Source organism: the organism of the source record quoted next, unplaced genomic scaffold (assembly GCF_019419815.1).
Source record: "Pyrus x bretschneideri cultivar Hongxiangsu unplaced genomic scaffold, Pyrus_bretschneideri_v1 Contig81, whole genome shotgun sequence".
In the NCBI taxonomy this organism is placed as follows: Eukaryota; Viridiplantae; Streptophyta; class Magnoliopsida; order Rosales; family Rosaceae; genus Pyrus; species Pyrus x bretschneideri.
The window spans coordinates 86,015-107,426 of NW_025999822.1; the positions used below are offsets into that span (position 1 = coordinate 86,015).

Consider the following 21,412-nt stretch of genomic DNA (forward strand, 5'->3'; position numbering starts at 1 on the left):
TATGCAGTTGGGCAGTGCCAAATTCTTTGAAGGCAAAGAGAAAGGGAATGATAAGATGCGTACTTTTCGTGAAAACTTTTTCTAGTTTTTTGAGAAGGGAGTTATGTCTTATCTGATTAGGTGTAGTTTATTTTTTCGTTATTAAAAAAATTTCTCTTGTACTGTCGAGATTTCTCAAATAAAAAAAAAAAAAAATCGCCTTTTCTTTGCTGATGTGCATGTAGAGTTTCTGTTACTTTAACCAAGTGAGCTGTAATAATCTAGCAGCCAAATTAACATTACTTTTAGTTGGTGTGCACAATGTCTCGAGCCTTAGACGGATAGTTGGACCTGTCCACGACATTGTGCATGAACTCTCGCATGCATACACGTGTTTGTGATATAAAGAACTTCACAAAAATCATGAGAATTGAAGACGACGGACCTGTTGGGAGGAGAGAACGTCAACAGAGAGAAACGTATGCTTTGATTTTGGCTTTTTATTTTTTTTTGGAGCATTTAGATTTGGGTCTAAAAAATCAACATGATTATTATGTTAAGGTTAGTATTTTTTGTCTTCACTTTTATTTCTTTTATACTCATTTATATATTTTTTTTAAATATTAAAGATAAATTAAAATATTTTAATTTCATCTATTTTCTAATTCCAACAAATCTACTTAATATCTTCCAATAAAAAGAACTAATATACGATCACAAATCGATCCACAAAACTGTTTGGACCTAAATTAAAGGATTTGGGCCAAGTAAGATTATAAGCTCGGCCCATGGTTAGACAGGTTTTGAGTAAGCAACCAGCCCAAAGTAATTTACCCGAGTTTGAATTGATGAGGGACACTTGAGGATCAAGGGTAGATTCAGCTAAGTCCTAATTCAATCAAGAGTCTTCAAAGATTAGGATGACATAAGAATATTCATAATATTCTAAGGTCTGCTAGGAGAGCTTTTTCTAATTTAGTGCTTAAGCTATGTCAATGTTTTGTGTTAATTAGAAAGGAAGAAAAGGGGATGTAAATAGGAAGGAAGAGAATCCTACTCCGACTATGCCTTTGATTGATTTTGTTCCCTGATTAAAAAAGAATATGGGAGAATTAATTCCAGAATCAAAGTCATACATAACATGTTAGGAGAAATAATACCGTTCTCCGTATTCTTCATGAGTACATGAAAAATGTCTTTCCGAAGGAACAACCGACTACACCGACCAAGCTCATCATACGAATCTTGATGAACAATTTCCCATGCCATTTCTTGTATTAAATCATGCATATTTACATTGCTAGATTTGTTTCCATTGAGAGATTTCTCGACGGGAACATCCATCACAATACGACCACAATATCCACAGCTGTTTAATATTTAAATTACTCGATTCTGGTATATCCCCTTGCGGAAACATGCAACGTCGAGAAAAACTCTCTTTTGCAAAGCATCTAATCCATCATAACTTATTTTTAAAGTATAAAAAGTTGTTCTTAGGAATTTTCTTTGGACCATCCAACGCACCATTCTACGCATCTTGGTCTCTTATATACAGAAAAGACCCCAAAGTTTTGAGAGCTAATGGAAGGCCTCCTGCATACCACATAATCTTCTTCAGGCTGATCATTTCTAAAGGCTTTCCAACTAAAAAGTTGAAGAGCGTTTTTCCGCACAACGAAACCAACCTTTCTTTCCAGCCAATGTTTGTAGTTGGTTTAATTGATCTACATCATCTTTGTCATTGTTGTTCTACTATAAACGTCCCAAACTTGTGTAAACTTTTCCTTGTAGGCTGTGGAAAGAAGCTGTTTTTGTAGACGGGGGAGACCATGTGTTGCACAAAACCTCCCTCGCATTACCAAGAAAGCTGCTAACTTCACAATTATGGGATATTCTCTCATAAACTAGTCTAGCAATGGTTGTCTTGCCGATCCTACCCATCGACCATGTACCTATAAAGTGAACATCATTAGCCTCGGTATCTAAAAGCAAATCCAGTTGCTCGAGTGTCATACCAATTCCAATTAGTGTCTCTGTTTGACATAACCATGTGAATCTAGGATACGCTTTGTTCCACACAGCCTCAACGATTTCTTTGATAAGTTCTGTTTCATACCTAAGAGAAGGAAAAAGGAAATTAAAAATCATCGGACTCTATAATAATATGCGTAAATGTACATAACAAGGTAGTTGTGTTATGTTATTGAGAAACAAACATCATTATGCTTACCTATCCTTCGAAGTCCACCCAGCGATATCACCCACTTTTGTTAAAGCAGCTCCCCAGTGTTGCACCTTTGCTAAGTCTTCTCTGAAGTTTTTTTTCGTGCTTGTTGAAGGCTTCTGAAAAAGTCCCCATTTGGTTTCGAACATTGGAGGGATCCACATCATAAAATATTGGCAAAATTTTATTCCTAGCTTCCATGCATTCAACAATTTTTTAAAGTTCATCCAAGCATCAGGCGGATGAAGCATAATTCGCGGAGAGAACAATGATGGCCAACCTTGATTCTTCTATTGCGCGAAAGAGATCTGGAGAAATTTTTACCTCTTTCAAGCTCTAGGTTGTCTCTGAAAGTTTTAATTGCTTTAGTTTTAAATTTGTCATATAAATGATCTGTAAAATTCTTGCGGGTATCTTCACCCCTAAAGCTCAAGAACACGTCGTATTTCCATGGATGATCTGAGGAAGTAGGTGCGGAAGCTCTGCTCAACGCCATTGCAAAGTGATCCTGAGCAATCTGCTTCAAATACTGATCATTACCATCGAATCATTTCTAAACTGGTTCATAGAACAAAAGCTTCAAGACCAAAATAAACAAATAAATAAGAAAGGAAAAGAAAGGGCATTGTATCACCTATTTCCTTTACCACTAACCTAGTCTGGAACATTACATGATATGCAATCTGCTCAAGACAGTCAATTAATACACAAAAAGATGATAAATGACACTAAAACGAAAAGAATCATACCCTGACGGAGTTTTTTGGAACAGAAACAATGGAGAGAGAGAGAGAGAGATCAGATGCAGGGGAAACCTAAGAAGAACAGAGGAAGGGGTGATGCTCTTTGACTTTCATGAGAAAGAGTGTTGGAGCAGGAACCGCATCTACCCTCTCTGCATTAGCTCTGAAGACGCTCTCAACAAGCACCTTTCCTGTGACTTTTGCTTTACGAACAATGAAAATTTAATTTTGGTTTCCAGATGGGGGCACTTGATTTTTTAAAAGTTCTTAAGCTATGTTACCTGGATGGTTTTGTTTTTATAATTATTAAGTACTAGTAACTTGTTTGGATGGCTAATCAGCTTAGATAATGAAAAGTGTGAATGCCAGGCATTTGGAAATTCCTCCTGGCAGAGGATCTAACATTGTCGATCCCAGACCCCGTCTTCTGTACATACATGGTGGGATTGTACAGAGGCGAAGACAGCTTGCACATTGTCTTTTTATGTGGTAGTATGGCGATCTGACATTCATATCATCACCGAGATTTCATGATACATTGTTACTTATCTAGCCTTCAATTCAATATGTTGCTGTCTAGCAGCACTCAACAAACTTATTCTACAGCAACCAAAACCTTCATTATTTTGGCAAGGAAGGAAACATATATATGATTACTGATATCGTATCCAAATTGAACAAAGGAACACGAAAATTTGCATTAAGAATCTAACGTTAAAACGAAACAAAAATTGAAACAAAAAAAAAAGGATAAAGAGGAGAAGATTTCACCAAATGGATACATGAAATCATCAGGTGGAAGCAACACCAACATCGACACCCGACTCTTGTATTTGCTGCAACTCCTTCCTCCTAATATACTGATTCAGAATGGCAAGCCTGGCAGTCTCGAAAGCAAAGTAACCCAAGGCCGAAAAGCAAGCACTGTGAAGAACTCTAGGCCCCACTCCTCTAGTGAACCCCACCCACCCTTCCTCCATTATAATCTGCTTCACCGTCCCCGAAACTCCACCCTGCGCAGCACCCGTCATCAGCCTCGTCTTCACCACATCCAGCGGCGTCGTAATGGAGGCCGAAATCGCACCGGCCAACGCCCCGCACACCACGCTCTGTATCGGCTCCAAATTGGCCTGCTTCGTCTTGCTCAGAACCGCCGATTTCAGGTACTCGAACGAAGAATAGCTCAACACACCCGCAGGCAAGTTCCTCAGCAATGTCGCAGAGTACCCTGCGTACAGACCCAGAACGCCGTCGTTTTCTAGGATCTTCAGCAGCACCTGCCACGACCTCCCCTTGGCCCCGGCCTGCATCCGCTGCGTGATGAGCTCCTTGGGCACCATTATCGCGGAAGACACTATGTTGCCCATGGCTCCGGCCGTGGGAGGGATGAGGACGGGAGGGTAGTTGGGTAATTTGGAGAGAACCGACTTACCCAGTTCGCAGGTGCCGAAGTAGACAGCGGAGGAAGCGCTGGAGCCGACGATGACGGCGGAGATGCCGCTGTAAAACCCGGAAATGCCCTTGGTCTGGAATGTCTTGAGGACTGCATCGAAGGTGTTTGCGTAAATATCTGAGGCGCCTTTGGTCTGGAGCTTGGTCTTGATGGTGTCCAGAGGGTGGAGGCAGAAGTAGGTGAAGGCTCCGGCGATACCACCGCCGCCTGCGCCGATGAGGGCACGCTCGAAGACAGTGAGGTTCTTGAGCAGGACTTGGGTCTTGGGGTGGGTACTGGGTCGGGTAATGGAGGCCCAATTGGGAGTGGAGGAGGTGGACGCAAAGAAAGGGATGTGGTTTTGGGTAGGGGTGAGGGTGAGGGTAGTTTGGGAATTTGGAGTGATGAAATGGGTGAAGAGGTTTTGGAAGTCATTGGGAGACTGAAGGTGGTGGTTTTGATTGGTTGCGGGGAGGCCCAGAGAGGCTGAGAGTCTGCCCTCCATGGCTGGCTTGCTCAGTTGAGGCGTAGGTGAGCTTTTATTATCTACACCGACTAGCAAGAGGAGTGAGCGCCATGGAAAATGACAGAGTGGGAAGTCGGTTTGGATGAACAAGTTAAGTCGGCAGGGATATTTGGAAAATTAGCCAAAATTAGAAACACAGAATTTTAGGAAAACTAATAAAAAAATATGTGAAAATTTTGAGTATTAACGATCATGATAAAATAAAGAGTAAAATAAACAGTATCATAATTAACTTTTTAGTGTAAAAATATGTTTTTTCGTTAAAATGAAAAGTACCGAAAGCTTTTCGATAAAGTTGTCTAAAATTTTAGCCAATTATTATGTTTTAGATAATTCTAACCATATTTTGACATAAAAGTACTTAAACACCCTTAACTAAAAATTTTTAAAGCTAGCAACTTCTGTCGATGAAGAATCACCTAGAATGCCACGACCACCGTCAGAACCTCAACCATCAAGTACATCGCCGCCGCCACCACCACCACCACTGTCATCCCACTCACAAATCAATTAAACCCAATCGAAGCCACCCCACCACCATCTATAACCAATTAAACCACTATCACCATCCAAATCAATAAGGAAGGAGAAAAGCCGGTTTAATTATGAGCTTTCACATAGAAAGAAAATCTCGAAGAGTTATATGGATTTTTCATTTGATAGGTTTCTTCTGGTTTTTTTTTTTTTTTTTTTTTTTTGTCAAAAGGGAAAGATCTATCTGGTGAGCACTGGAGTCTGGAGTACGGAACATCTCGACTTCAAAGGAGCTTCTAAGGAGGTAGTGCATGGGAATGAATTGGCATTGGATTGAGCTGTGGGTGCTGGATAAAGTGCTACTGCAGGTAGTCGGAGTCGTGTGTCCTGTCATGAAGTAACTATGTAATAATAAATAATGCAACACCATGTGTCATTTATCCGGCTTGAGGCTTGTCTCAGCGCATGCGAGGAAAGGGTGGATTACAAGTTTTACAAATTTTGTGACAAGTCTCATTAGTTTTGTGGGACTTCACCATTTTATTCCAATTAGCTCAGAAAGGGTGGATTACAAGTTTTACAAATTGTTGTGGTGGTTGTTTAAGCTGGGTGGGCGTTAGTGCTTAGAGAAAAAAAATTTAAACGAATTCTCCGAGAAGAGGGCTAATAAAAGGGCATTGTAATTATATTGGTTAATAGAGGGTATTGTAGTGTATTTACATGTCAAATTTTGGTTAGAATTATGAATAATTATTTGGTTAAAATTCTATACATGATCCAAATTTGGGTTATTTTTCCAAGTTTCCCAGTCGGTAGGTACCTGTATCCTAATTCCTGAATGTGGAAATGAGAATTACAACTCGCTTGTATTTTAGACTAAACCCAAACTACGTTATCTAATTTTCTTTCTAGATTTTTCAAAAACCATACAATAAATTATACTAAATCATCTTAAACTATCAGGAGGAGATTCGAACTTGAGTGCAGAAAACTAGAGCACATTATGCTAACTTGATTATGCAAATTTCTTTCAAAATTTGTTATGGACCAATATGTTCGTTTTTCGTCTTCTTAGATAAGGGTGGACGATGATCGGTTTGATTTAGTTTGGCACATAAAATACAATAGGACCAACTAGCTAGCATTCAATGGTTGGATTTGGTTCGTTTTGACTAATACCACAATTGAAACCAAACCAAACCAAACCATTGTTAATCGGTTTAATTTGGTCAGTTTAAGACTATTCAACACATAAATAAAAAATGTACAACATTGTCAAGAGTTTTAACCTTCTAAACATCCATACATCTCATGCATTCCAATTCGATTGAAAGATTAAGTTTTTCGGATAAAGTACATCGAGTCAAATAAATTAAGTTTCAATTAAATAAAATCTCATGCTAACAAATGATTTATTAATTACAACCTCACATAAATGTATGATAAGACCTCTAAATCACCTATAATAAGTTGATATGTGTAAAATAAATAAATAATAATTAAAATATACATGATCGGTTCGGTTTGGTTTAGATTGATTTCAAAAGTACTAAAACCAAACCAAACCAAACCAAAAATAAATTGGTTCAGTTGATTTTTAAATTGCTTGACGTTTTTCTTGGTCATAACCAAACCAAGCTGATCGGTTTGGATCAGTTAGTTTGATGCCCACCCCTATTCTTGGGCCATACTTTTAATCTTGTGGTGTGACTTAGACTACATTATTATATTTGTGATCTTGTTCATATAAGTTATACTCTCGAAGTTTAGCTGGTTGTGTTACTTGATGGCTTGTGTCGCTTTGGTACATGTACAATCTTTCATGTAGAGGTGTCACTTTGGTAGTACGTATAGTTGGGCCGCTGAGCATGGCACGAACACTACACCGAGTTGATCGGAGAAATCTTCAAATTAATGTGGAGGAAGTGGAAGCTACATTCACGCTGTTAAATTCCTCACTAAAGTTAGTTGGAACTTCATTGCTTTTTCAGCAACGCTAGGGAACCAACATAGCTAGTTAAATCTTCATTCGTAAACAAAACAATCGAAAGCCGCATTGATATTTCTTGCCCATTCTGCAAAGAACCACATTATTTAAACAGTCACCCAAGTTTTATTAACAAGACCAGGTGCATCAGGTTAGGAATAAAAAAGCCTACAGTGTTGTAGTGAACCCTAGTCTAACAGAAAACCCTAATCACAAGCATACATAAAAGGAACTAGTTTGATACTTGTCAAAGACATTGTTGCAACTCAAGAATTTCTTCTACCCACTAGAACACTTTATTGCTGTTGCAATTCAACTTATAAACCTTCAGAAATCCTTAGTTTGTTTCAGTAGAAATGTGAAACGACCGGACCAGGATACACTAAGCAGTCTTCTGGGTGTGGTACGGGTGGACCGGCATGAAAAATATCTAGGATTACCTACTTTGGTGGGCTGAAATAAGAAAGCTTGATTCAACCATATACAGGAGAGGCTTTGGAAACGCCTCCAAGATTGGAAGAGGCGTATGTTGAGTGCAGCAAGCAATGAGATCTTAATTAAGGTAGTAGGGTAGGCTATACCCATATATGCCATGCAATGTTTCCTCTTACCTAAATACTTATGTGATGGCCTAAGTAAGATGGTAGCCAACTTCTGGTGGAATTGGAGCTAATGATTCCAGAAAGATTCACTGTATGTTGTGGGAAAAATTATGTTTACCAAAAAATAAGGGTGTCTTGGGTTTCAGGAATATGTACGCTTTTAATTTGGGTCTCCTAGCAAAGCAGGGCTGGGGACTTGTTAATGATTTGTCATCGCTAGTGGCCCAAACTTTGAAGGCTAAGTATTTCCCCACTGTATCCTTCTTTGAGGCAAAGGTGAAATCCAACGCTTTGCCCTATTGGAGAAGTATCTATGCCATGAGAACGGTGATTGAGATGGGCTCTCGTTGGCAGATTGGAACGGGTGATTTTGCCAAAATTTGGGATAACCATTGGATACCGTACCCTTCACGGTTCAAGGTTTTCTCACCCAAACCTTCTCACTACGGGCTAGTCTTTGTCAATTAGTTTATTTGTCCTGAATCACATCCATGGAAGGTTTCTTTAATCAGATCCCTCTTTACTGATGTTGAGTTTAATGCCATTGTATCCATGGCATTAAGCTTGCAGTGTCCAACTGATAAGCTCATCTGGCACTATGACAAAGAGGTCGATTCACGGTGAAAAGTGTATATCATGTGGCATGTGGAAGATTTGGGCAGCAAAACTCCTCCTTCTCCTCCTCCTCCTCAAGGTTAAGGTTGGAGTATGGAAAATCTGCCATGACATTATCCCCAACCGTCTGAACCTTATTAAGCGTCATGTCGCTATTGACTCACATTGTGTGCTGTGCAAAGGTTGTAAAACTTAGAACACTAGGGTTTTCAGATTTAGTTGCACACCCATATAATGATGAGTCGCAGTCTATTTATACAAAACTTTCAGATTACAAGTAGGGTTTTGAAAACCCTATTTACATGGAGAACTTTGAATTCAAAAATACAAAATCACAACAGCTTATCTTTGAAGTATTCAAAACTGAAATCTGACCTAGCAATCTTATCCTATGAAGAGTTTGTTACGGAGCTTAGTTTGGGATAAGATTGACTTGGTCTAACAGCCCCCCGCAAGCTGACAGGTCGAGCAACGACGGGAAGCTTGGAAACTAACAAGTTGAAGCGTGAAGAGGAGAGACCCTTTGTGAACAAATCGGCAATCTGGTCTTGGGAACAAATAAAATGAACCAAAAGCTGTCCACGCACCACCTTTTCTCGTACATAATGGTAGTCCACTTCCAAGTGTTTCGTCCGTGCATGGAAAACAGGATTGGAAGCCAAAGCAATGGAGGAAACATTATCACACCATATATGCGGTCGTGGCAGATAGAGATGGAGATCGCGAAACAAACTGCCTAACCATGACAACTCAGCTGCAGTATAGGCAAGCTGCCTATACTCAGCTTCTGTGCTAGATCGTGAGACAGTCTTCTGTTTCTTTGAACTCCAGGAGATCAAATTCGTGCCCAAATAGATACAGAAGCCACCAGTTGAATGGCGTGTGTCCGGATTTCCTGCATAATCAGCATCAGAAAAAGCATTTAACCGAACATCACCAGGTGTGTAGACAAGACCGTGATCATGTGTGGCCTTTAAATACCTCAAAATCCTCTTAATCGCCATCCAATGTGTAGTCCGAGGCATATGCATAAACTGGCAAACCTGGTTCACAGCATAAGACAGATCGGGTCTAGTGATCGTCAAGTATTGTAACGCTCCAACAACCGTGCGATATTCCTCTGGATGAGAATAAGGTTCACCATCATACTGGCTGAGCTTTTGTCCCGCAGGTACAAGAGTGGATACTGGTTTTACAACAGTAAACTTGGTGCGCTCAAGCAGATCCAACGCATACTTGGACTGTGTAAGATGCATATTCTCCCCAGAATAAGTAACCTCGACACCCAAAAAATAACTTAAAGGACCTAAGTCCTTCATAGAAAACAAAGTGCCGAGCTTCTCTATCAACCATTGCATTTGTTTCTCATTATTGCCTGTAAGAAGAATGTCATCCACATAGATAAGTAAGATCAAATAGACCCCTCGTTGATTAAACACGAACAAGGAATAATCACATAATGATTCTTCAAACCCAAGTTGAAGCAGATAATTCGAGAATCTTCGAAACCAGGCTCTGGGAGCCTGTTTTAATCCATACAAACTTCTCTGCAACTTACACACATAATTAGGATACTGTTGATCAAGAAAACCAGGCGGCTGTTTCATGTACACATCCTCATCCAAATAGCCATGCAAGAACGCATTCTGTACATCCAACTGTCGCACCGTCCACTTCTTCGACATGGCAAGACTCAAAACCAATCGAATGGTGCTGTGTTTCACGACTGGACTAAATGTTTCATTATAATCCACTCCGGATTGCTGATGGTAACCGTTAGCCACAAGTCGAGCCTTGTGACGTTCAAGAGAGCCATATGCACGTCGCTTGATTTTAAACACCCATTTGTTTGGCAGCAGGTTCATTCCAGGACAATAAGGAACAAGCGTCCACGTTCCACACCTTTGCAAAGCATTGAACTCTTGTGCCATTGCTGCCCTCCATTGTGGATATTTAATCGCCTGACTAAAACAAGACGGCTCAACAAACGTGGAGTCAGTGATTGCATGCAAAGCGTATTTTGGATTTGGCTTGTGAATCCCAGACTTTGACCGTGTTGTTATTGAGTGGGGAAGATGAGTCTGTCGAATGGAAGATGACGTGGTAGAGAAAATTGATGAAGGAGAAGGATTCTGAGTACTTTGCACGGATGGAATGGGAACCAAGTCTTGCTCATGAGTGGGACCTACTGTGGAACTAGGTTGAGGTGTCCTGGTAGGAATAGGTGCATTAGGATTAAGGTCCAAATCTGAAACAGTTTGTTGCGGAGGAAAAGGTGGCGTGATATGCGGCTGGGCACTAGACTCTAAGTTTGACTCAGGCTGGTGGTTGAGGCTAGGGTGAGATTCGACAAGATTGGGTGAAGATATGGAAGGTACCAAAGTGGGTGAGGGTGTTGTGGTTAAAATCAAGTTAGGGTTGAAAGGTGTACCTATGATAGTGTCGTCTTCCTTGGGAGATGCAAGTTCCTTGAAAGGAAAGGAACCCTCATCAAATAAAACATGGCGAGACACGTAAATGCGTCTCGTGGATAAGTCCAAGCACTTGTAGCCTTCATGATTCAGTGAGTATCCTAAGAAAACACATGGTTTGGATTTTGGTTGAAGTTTATGCCGTGTATAAGGAGTCAACAGAGGAAAACATTTTGAACCAAACACTTTAAATGCCTCATATTTTGGATTCTTTTGAAACAATGTTTCATAGGGAGACACATTAGATAAAACCTTTGTTGGAAGCCTGTTGATAATATAAACAGCTGTGGAACATGCATCAAACCAAAATGTTTGAGGCATATGAGCATGAGAAAGCATTGTAACACTTGTTTCAACTATATGACGATGTTTTCGTTCGGCAAGTCCATTTTGTTCAGGATGTTTTGGACACGAAAAACGTTGGAAGATCCCATGTGTAGCAAGAAAATTTTTTAAAGCATGACTCATGTATTCACCACCTTCGTCACATTGAAGGGCTTTAATAGATTTATTAAACATTTTTTCAACATGGGTTTTAAATGTCACAAAAATTCCAAACACTTCAGATTTATTTTTCATTGGAAAGATCCACGAATAGCGTGAGTAGTCATCTACAAACAACAAGTAATAACGAAAACCTTCTTTAGAAATAATAGGGGAACTCCACACATCAAAATGCAACAGTTCTAAAGGACAAGAAGACACGGACACAGACTTGCTAAAGGGAAGTTTAGTGCTTTTGCCTAATGGACAAGAGTCATAAAACGTTACAGTACTTGTACCAGATGATGGTACTTGGTTATTTGCAATCAAAAATTTAATAATTGACGAAGCAGGGTGACCAAGACGTAAATGCCATTTCTGAGGCGAGACTCTAACACCGACACACACTGAAATAGGATAGTTGGACAATCCACCGCCACTAGGAAATGGATACAATCCATTCTCACATCTCTCGCGGAAAAGCGTCTTCCGTGTTTTGAGGTCCTTAACAAGGAAGAAATAAGGAAATATTAGTATGTAGCAATGGTTATCTAGGGTGAATTTGTGTGCTGAAATGATATTAGTGGATGCGGATGGACAATGTAAAATGTCATGAAGGTTAAATGAGCAAGACTTAGTTGAAATTTGATTCGAACCAGAATGTGCAATGGAAAGTTGAGAACCATTACCTACTCCACCAATGTTTTCATTACCAGTGTATTCTTTTGGATTTGCAATATTCTGAAGGTCTGGGGTGACATGAGCATTGGCACCCGTGTCAAGAAGCCAATTCCCATTAGTAGGCATCACTTGAGAAGATGCTATGGCAGCAAGACGATTGGTGGGAATGCGTCCTTCATACGCTGTATTCATCCGCTGGTAACAGTCCAGAGCCGGATGGCCAGGTTTGCCACAAATTTGGCATTTAATGCGTTCACCAGAAAGGTTGCACCGGTCACCATTACTTGCAGACGCACCACCACGTTGATAGTTGTTGTTGCGAGGAAGACCACCTCTTTGATTGCCATTGTTGATGGCACCACCTCGATTGAACGGAGAGCCTCCACGTCCAATGCCACGAGAGCGACCACCACGGCCTCGTGACGCTACAAAGACATTGATCGGAGCAGTTTCAGTCGGCACAGCTTGCTCCGTCATGCGTCTCTCGGTGGTCAGCAGAAGAGCTTCAAGTGTTGGATAAGTGATTGGAGTATCACGAGCTTGTGCTGCATTCACAGTCATTTCGAACGCAGGACCAAGATTATTTAAAATAATTTGAACCAGTTCATCATCACTTACTGGTTGTCCAACCAAAGCAAGGTTGTCAGCGATCGCATTCATACGATCCAAGTAGTCAGCTACAGAGAGGTCACCCTTCTTCGTCTGCAGCAGTTCTGTACGCAGAAACAATATACGATTCTGGGAAGTTGACGCATACCGTTGTTCCAATGCTTCCCAGGTTGCACGGCACGGCGTTTGCTTGCTACTGTCGACAAAACAGAAACAGTGAGAGAACTGTTGATCCAACTGAGAATCATCTGATCATGTTGAATCCAAGTCACGTAGGTTGGGTTAACGGCAGTGGAGCCAGCCAAATTCTTAGGAGGACACACAATGGAGCCATCAACGTAACCCATCAAGTCACGGCTCTTGAGAGCAGGCAAAATCTGAGCAAGCCAAAGCGGATAATTCGAGCGGTCAAGTTTGATACTAACCACACTAGTCATAGAGGTGATGGAGGGATGAACAGCGGGTAGGGGGGAAGGATTGATGGGAGTGGTGGAGTTGGTGTTGTTGGTGTCAGCCATGGAAGCAACAGTGGGTTGAAAAAAAAAAATTGGATCGTCTGTCGTTAGACTGTAGGGCTCAATACCATGTAAAACTTAGAACACTAGGGTTTTCAGATTTAGTTGCACACCCATATAATGATGAGTCGCAGTCTATTTATACAAAACTTTCAGATTACAAGTAGGGTTTTGAAAACCCTATTTACATGGAGAACTTTGAATTCAAAAATACAAAATCACAACAGCTTATCTTTGAAGTATTCAAAACTGAAATCTGACCTAGCAATCTTATCCTATGAAGAGTTTGTTACGGAGCTTAGTTTGGGATAAGATTGACTTGGTCTAACAAAGGTATGGTGGAATCCACTCTTCATTTAATGAGGGATTGTTACTATGCTTCTTGTGCTTGGCTATCTACATGCATTGGGAAACCTCCAACTGGAAACACTGGAAACTCTATGAAGGATTGGGCTCCCTTCCTTGCATCACTTCTGGGTCTATCTCGGTTTGGGCTTTGTCCTATGGTCTGGTGGGCATTATGGGGAGCCCAAAATGAGATGCTCTGGAATGATAAGTGTGAGGGACCTGATTTGCTTGTTGCTCGAGCTCTTAGCTGGTGGCAGTTGGCTAAGCTTAGGGGTTTACAAAATTTTATCCGTAAGTCTGATTCACTCCAGATCACATCAGCATTAAATTCGATCTTCCTTGACATGTCTTTTATTGAGCATATCGTCAAAGATTCGAAAGCTATGTTGACCGAGATCATTGGAGCTTCTATTGCCCATGCTTGTTGGCAACGAAACAAGGCTGCTCACCGTCTTGCACGCTCTGCTCTCTAATCCTCATGTGATCGTGCTTGGTTCGAGGAGCCACCGGACATTATTCTTGATGTCTTGCTATCTGAAGGCAGTAACTAGTGGTTTTTGTACTGGTTTCATTTTTCCAGCCTTTTAATTTGGTTTGGTCTCACTGCTGGTGTTAATTCCCAGCTCTTGTACTGGTTTCCATGGACTTTGTCCTCTTGAAATATATACCGCAGCTTTCCCCAAAAAAAAAAAAAAGCAAAGGCAGCCAACTTTCAAGAATCAAACACTCATGCATAATTATGAAAGAGAATTTACAAAAGTATTTCAATCCTTCATGCATAATCTTTCTTTAACATTCATTTAAGCATGCACGATAGATGCACAAAACGATAACAAAGAGGTCAAATGGTATGAATCAATTAGACAATGACCGGATCGATACTAAAAATTAGTTCTCGTTACCTTCAAACTCTTTAAAAAGACGAACATGTAACCATCCAATGAAACCGTATGCAAGAGCAAAATATTAAACATGTATTCATTGTAAAAGGAAAATTTAAGACATATGCCTTCATCAGATTTTGCCAAGTGAAACACATTTTTACGCCTTTCCCAATAACTTTCCAGGGGTTTCGCCTACAGACTGTAAGGAACGGGATGATGCAAAAATGAAACAGTGCAAGGGGACTCCTGATCAGTATGGAAACCACCGGTCTCTTAAGATTGAGTCATTAAAACATCATTGGTGGTGGATAATGAACAGTGTGGGATGGATGAAGGAGACCAAGGATCACAATGGTCATATTCTTTTCATAGAGGAGGACCATTATATTTATCCCAATACATATCGTAACTTGCAGATACAGAATTGAAACCTAAAAATGCCCTCATCGCTATGCTGCCAATTTAGCACCATGTGATGTGAAGCAAGAGGAGAAGGTTGAGATAATTTCATTGCAGAGAGAACGGGAAACGTGGGATATACATTAAACCAGACTGTTCGGAGGAAAATTCACAAAAAACTTCAGTTCGCTTTCAACTCGATTATGACAACACAAAGAACAACTCCCACAATCTTTTAGAACTCAATATATGTCAAACACGTTAATGAGAGTGAAGCTCAAAAATTTCCTATACTTATTCTCCCACATGGGTAAAGCACTCGTTAATTTATTGTTTCACCAAAATTATGCATGAAAATTGCTTAAAATTTTAAACACCATAGATTATAAGTCCAAAACAAGAGTGAGTCCCAATTACTTCAGGATTTTACTATAATTAAATTTATTAAATTGACTGATCCAAGCATGAAACTCACCATGTGTAGCTTAACATTGATTATAACCTTTATGGGTCCAAAATATGTGCATCAACGTATCTCATGAAGAGAAATATAAAAAGAAAAAAAGAAAAATATACCATAACCAAAACATGTAACACCTTTGGAGTAAATCAATTTTCCTTATAGGCATTTTTATTGTTTATGCATCCTATTACCACTTCAGAATAGATCAAGTTTCAACTTAAATCATGTCATTGGACCAGAACATAAAGTTGTGTTAGTGATATGTCCAGGATCTTTGTGTTGCTGCTTACATTAAAGATGGTTGGTGGGATCTAAACAAATTAAGGAATGATCTTTCCTAAGAGTTGGTCCAAATAATAGCTAGTCACCCTGTTGGTGCTTTGTGTGTTGGGATGGATAAGCAAATATGGAGACAAAGTTCGAATGGTCAATTCAATGTCAAAACAGCTTATGAGCTCCTTTTCTATGGAGATGAATGACCTGATTCTCCATGGTATTTTTATATGGAAATTGAAGTGCCATCCAAAAATTAAGATCTTTCTTGGTTAATTACCATAGGCTCTTAACAAACGAGCGAAATGCCAAGAGAAACTCGACTCTTGATTCCTCTTGTACTTTATGCTCTTGGCCTTCAGAGACCATTCTTCATATACTTAGGACTACTCAAGAGCAAGGAGTATTTGGGAATTAATGGGAATGCCTCGACATGTATGGTTGTCCTTTAACCTTGATGTTGAAGCCTGCCTACTAGCTAATTTGAAATCGAAGGCAGTATGGTGTAAACAAATTGGTTGGGGTAGTATATTTATTTTCACGTGCTGGTATTTATGGAAATGGAGGAATAAAGAATTTTTTTAAGATAACTTTGTTATGCCGCATCTCCAAAAAAATATTATTTTTAAGGCCGTGAACGTGTGGGATGAAGCCTCTTATACTGTATGCATTAGTGGTCCTACAGTGCAGCTGTCTCTAGATTGGGGCACGACTCTTGAAGGGAAGGTTAAGCTTAATGTTGATGGCTCTCGGCTCAACAGTTCTGGAAATATAGGTGCTGGAGGAGTATTACAAGAAAATAATTGTGATTGGTTGGGTGGGTTTTCGGTCAACTTGGGTGAAGGGCAAGTGGTTGATGCTGAAATTTGGGGGCCTTATTTTGGAGTACAACTTGCAATAAACAAAAGTATTTCAAGCTTTTGCGGGGAGCTATATTCAACTTGCAATAAATAAATTGCATTTTTCCAATTTTTATCTTCAGTTTTGTGGGAATAATGGCCGGCCTTACCACACATCGTGCCATCCAAGATGTTATGTTTGCAAGGATTTTCTCCAATGGAATTCAGTCGCTTGTATTTGTGAGTTCGGGATTAATCTTCACCATCCGGGGCGACAAAAATACTACCCGTTTGATGAGTGTGATGGAACTCGTAAGTGGTGTTGCAGGAAAATGCAGCCAAGACGAAGAGACACTACTTATCTTTGATCCCAGTGGGAGATTTTGTGAGGAGTGCCTTACTAATAACCAGCTCGCAGCTATGATTTTTCAGACCTACTACAATTCTTAGAATAAAACTTAAATTTTAGGTTTCAAACTTATCCCAACTTGCTCCAACTCTTGCAGCAAATATGAGTTAAAACTCAAAACTCATTTCTGGGTCAAATTTAGCCCGGGATTCCCCATAGTTTAGTTGGGTTGTCCCATCATATATGTATATTTTTTTTTAATTTTATATTTATAAATTCATTAAATTCAACGGTTAAGATATAATTGGATGAAATCCAACGGTAAAAAAAATCCAACGGTCCAAAATTAAATCCAAGGCTAAAGTAATTAAATTTTTTCCGTCTACAACTGCTTCATCTGCAACTGCAACGTCGTCTCCATCTTCTCCGTCTACAACTTCTCCGTCGTCTCCTCTGTCTCTGTCCGCAACTCTTGGTGAGTGGTGAGCCTTCGTTTTCACTTTGTTAATAGTAAAACTGTGAAACCCATCTCTGATTCCCCGAGGACATCACAAAATCCATCTCTGAAACTGAAACTAAAAGCTTAATCTGATTATAAAGCCTTTTGCTTTTCTGAAAGTTGAAACTAATATTATTATATCCATACCACTACCCACAATAATATATTATAATACCCATACCGCTACCCCATAGTCTATTATGAATCCTGTTGCTTTTCTGTTTTTAACTTTTTGTATTATTATAATATTATTGTATTTTACATATTATATATATATATATTTTTAATTGCCGTATTCCTGACGTATAATATTCTTATTTTTAAAAATTTGATGTATTTCCATGTTGTATCGTGTCGTATCTCCGTATCTGTGTCCGTGTCCATGCATCATAGCAGAGAATCAAACACGCATGAACTCCTTGAACTGGTTAGAGAGGTCCGTCTAACCAACAAGAAGAGGGATCGGAGGCTAGTTGGCGAGTATCCGACCCAAACCCGGATCATCTTCACATCATCTCTGTACTCAATCCAAGCAGCAATTTCCCTCCCACTTGTCAAATCAATTCCTCTTGAAACAACATCAACACAAGCAACAGACAACTAATTTTTTGCATTATGAGTTCGTACAGGTCTTACTTTGTATATGCTTACATTTTTAGTGGTTTTTTTAACCGCCTAATTATAGACAGCGATTTGTTTTAATTTTATCTGCCTATAGTTGGAAATGGCTCCACCTTTTCACGGATTCCATAACATAGGCAGATCCGCATCATTGAGGAAATGGGTTGTATAGTGTCTGCAGGGATCAATGGCGACACGGCTGCTAACACTTCGACTTGTTGATTTTAAGCAGTTTGTTTTAGAACTTGTTATTATATATAGGGGCCAAGTTGCCTCATCTTGAATATGCAGCAGTTACAAGCTGATGAAATTAATGTGCAGAGCTTAAGATTGTTGTTGAATATTCTGTTTGTTAATTAGAAAATTGGTTCTTTTCCCACATGTGAGCTAAGTAGTAGAACTTAGGATAACTACCCAATTTTTAATGGTGATTTCAAATTGATCTCAACCTGTTAAAGCATTCCTAATAGCTACCTAATGTTTTGAAAATTAGATGTATATTAGATCACTAACGTTAAGTAATGGCGTAGACAAATATTGAAGTGTTTTTTACCTCTCATGTCATCTAAGCTTTGGATCCCAAAATCGACTCCTTTGAGCAACACAAATTCAGGTTTTAACTTAGTTGAAACGGGTCGATTTAAGTATTTAGAGCTCCAAAGACAACGATAGCTTCAGTATTTGTCCACGTTATCACTTAATGTTGGTGACGACATAATTTAACATTGGTGGTCTAATGGATGTCTAATTTTAAAATTTTAAGTAGTTATTTGGAATGTTTTGAAAGGTTGAGACTAATTTAGAATGAATGTTAAAGGTTAAGCAGATATCCGCATTTAACTCCATGTCATTGTTCAAAGATCAAAACACACATAAAATATTATTAAATCACACTTAAGTATAAATCTTTGATTTATTTGTGCGTGATTCTTGGCTGCTGACCGCAGAAAATATAGCCGAGTCCTTGGAACCCGAAGCTTGTATCACAATTGACTAGCTCCCACCACATGCAACATGGTAATTGCTGGAACTTCACGTGACAGCAGGTATGAACAATTTATTTTATATCCTGATCCATTTTTAATATAATTCTAAGAGTAAAATTTAAAATCGAGAACAAGCGACAAATTAGTTTCGTCCATGTTTCTCTTAAAGACAATGAAAGCTTTTTTGTATGTTAAATAGGAACAGAGAGATATCTTGAATTCGGGACGCAGGAGTTAAATAGGAAAAGAGAGAGATCTTCCTTGCAATTTTGTTACTATTAATCAAGTCTCCTTTCACGTAATGGTGGGTCACATACAAGGCTGTTGTGGGAATGTTGAATGAAATTAACCCATGTATCTTAAATTAACATACCTATAGTTAGTGTAGTAGGATATTTTATGTCAAATATGTAATCCTGCTAGCATAAATTTAAGGTAGCTCTCCCGGTTTTAAATTTCTGGTTTCGCCTTTGCTTTCACGCTGTATTGGCGGTCAAGTTTTGTCTTTTCACTCTGGTCTTTTGCCGGTTTCAGCTCTTTCTTGGTTATTTTCTCGTTACTTTAAGGTGGAAATTGTTTTGGCACCACATGCAACTGTTAATATATTTATCCAGATTTAATAAACTTGGGCAAATCAAGATTCGAGATCTAAGCAGTGAGGTCAGAGACAAATAATTAAAATTGGTGCAATTTTAAACAGATGCTCTAAGCAGTAAGGTCAGAGACAATCAATCATCAAATATTTAATCTTTTATTTACTTGCGCACTTTGACATAAACGAAAACAAGAAAAAACCTCTCTTCGTAGTCTGCTATAATTTCACTTTGCTTCATTAAATTCTTGCAGATCGTGTGGAGTCACTTTTCAATGGCGTTGAGCACCCACAGGGCCTCTGCACCTCTTCTTTCATCTGAATCACCTCCTCGATGGAAGTACGATGTATTTTTGAGCTTCAGGGGTGCAGACACCCGCAAGGGTTTCGTCTCCCATTTATACCACGAATTGCAACGACATGGGATTACAACTTTCTTTGATGATCGAGAGCTTGAAGGAGGAGCAAGTATTCCTCTGGGGCTCCCATGTGCGATTATATTAAGTTTAATATTTGGTTGTGTTATTGATTTACTGCTGTAATGGCAGTTGGTTGTATTATATACATCTTACACACATGCATGCATTTAAACAATTGCATGCAATAAACAAATGTTGTAAAGGTGGCGTGCTTGCTGCCCATGTGCAGTATTCCTTCTGTAAAGGTGGCGTGCTTGTTGCCCATGCTGCAACACATCAGAGCACAGGAGCTGAAACCATGTGGTAGTCTGCTGACAAGGAATATTGTACCCACGTTCAGTATTCCTTCTGTCCAGGTTAGTGGGGCAAGTTCTCTCAACACTCCCCCTCAAGTTTGGAATGAATGTTGATTATTCCTAACTTGCAAAGCAAAGTCATAAATTGGTATAAGCTCAGTGGCTTTGTGAAGATGTCGGCTGGTTGTTTCATGGTTGAGATGTGAGATGTCTCGATCATTCCACTTTGAACCCTTTCTCGTACAAGATGGCAGTCAATTTCTATGTGTTTGGTTCTTTCGTGAAAGACCGGATTCGAAGCGATGTGAAGTGCCACTTGATTATCACAATATAACTTGACTGGACGTTTATGTTTGATACCCAAGTCTTGTAGAACAGATTTCAACCAAGTGACTTCACAACAAGTTGCTGCCATTGAACGATACTCCGCCTCTGCACTAGAACGTGACACAGTATTTTGTTTCTTGCTTTTCCAGGAGATCAAGGATTCTCCAAGAAATACACAGTATCCGGTGGTAGAACATCGTGTGTCTCGACATCTGGCCCAATCCGCATCACAAAAAGCATTCAATTGAATTGGACTTCTTGCAGAAAGAAAAATACCTTGCCCTGGTGTGTGCTTAACGTATCGTAAGACTCGCTGGGCTGCCTCCAAGTGTGGAGTTCGAGGCTTCTCCATAAATTGACTAAGAATATGGACAGCATACACCAAATTAGGGCGCGTGATTGTCAGGTAGATTAGTCTCCCAACAAGTCGTTGATAAGAGGAAGGATCAGTAACCCATTGTCCTTCGTCCTTTCTGAGTGATAAGTTTTGCTCCATAGGAGAGGTGGCTGCTTTTGCGCCAAGATGACCTGCATCCTCAAGTATTTCAAGGGCATATTTTCGCTGTGAGAGGGTGATCCCCTTGCTAGAGCGAGCAATTTCAATGCCCAAGAAATATCTTAATTGGCCAAGGTCTTTCAACTTGAATTGCTTCATAAGAAAAGACTTGGTATCTTCAATTTCTTGTATGTTATTTCCTGCCAAGATAATATCATCAACATAGACAAGGAGGGTAGTGAATTTACCATCATGGTTTCGGACGAACAATGAATAA

The 21,412-nt window shown here is 39.6% G+C and overlaps 2 protein-coding genes across 3 annotated transcripts; both read right to left on the bottom strand.

Annotated features, from left to right (window-relative positions):
- Window positions 1-1,022: 1,022 nt before the first annotated feature.
- LOC125473287 (disease resistance protein RUN1-like) lies at window positions 1,023-3,479 on the bottom strand. Of its 2 annotated transcripts, XM_048575931.1 has the most exons (3): window positions 2,213-3,479; window positions 1,998-2,098; window positions 1,023-1,934 (listed from the first exon to the last, which is right to left on the bottom strand). In XM_048575931.1, exons 1-3 carry the CDS (start codon window positions 2,455-2,457, stop codon window positions 1,735-1,737), a joined length of 546 nt encoding a protein of 181 aa, XP_048431888.1. In that variant the 5' UTR covers window positions 2,458-3,479; the 3' UTR covers window positions 1,023-1,734. The 2 variants fall into 2 exon arrangements, with proteins under 2 accessions (XP_048431888.1, XP_048431887.1); XM_048575930.1 differs by having other exon boundaries at window positions 1,023-2,098.
- A 143-nt stretch (window positions 3,480-3,622) lies between these two features.
- On the bottom strand, window positions 3,623-4,901 carry LOC103951176 (protein MITOFERRINLIKE 1, chloroplastic). The gene has a single exon (XM_009362491.3). It carries the CDS (start codon window positions 4,884-4,886, stop codon window positions 3,741-3,743), a length of 1,146 nt encoding a protein of 381 aa, XP_009360766.2. The 5' UTR covers window positions 4,887-4,901; the 3' UTR covers window positions 3,623-3,740.
- Window positions 4,902-21,412: the final 16,511 nt, after the last annotated feature.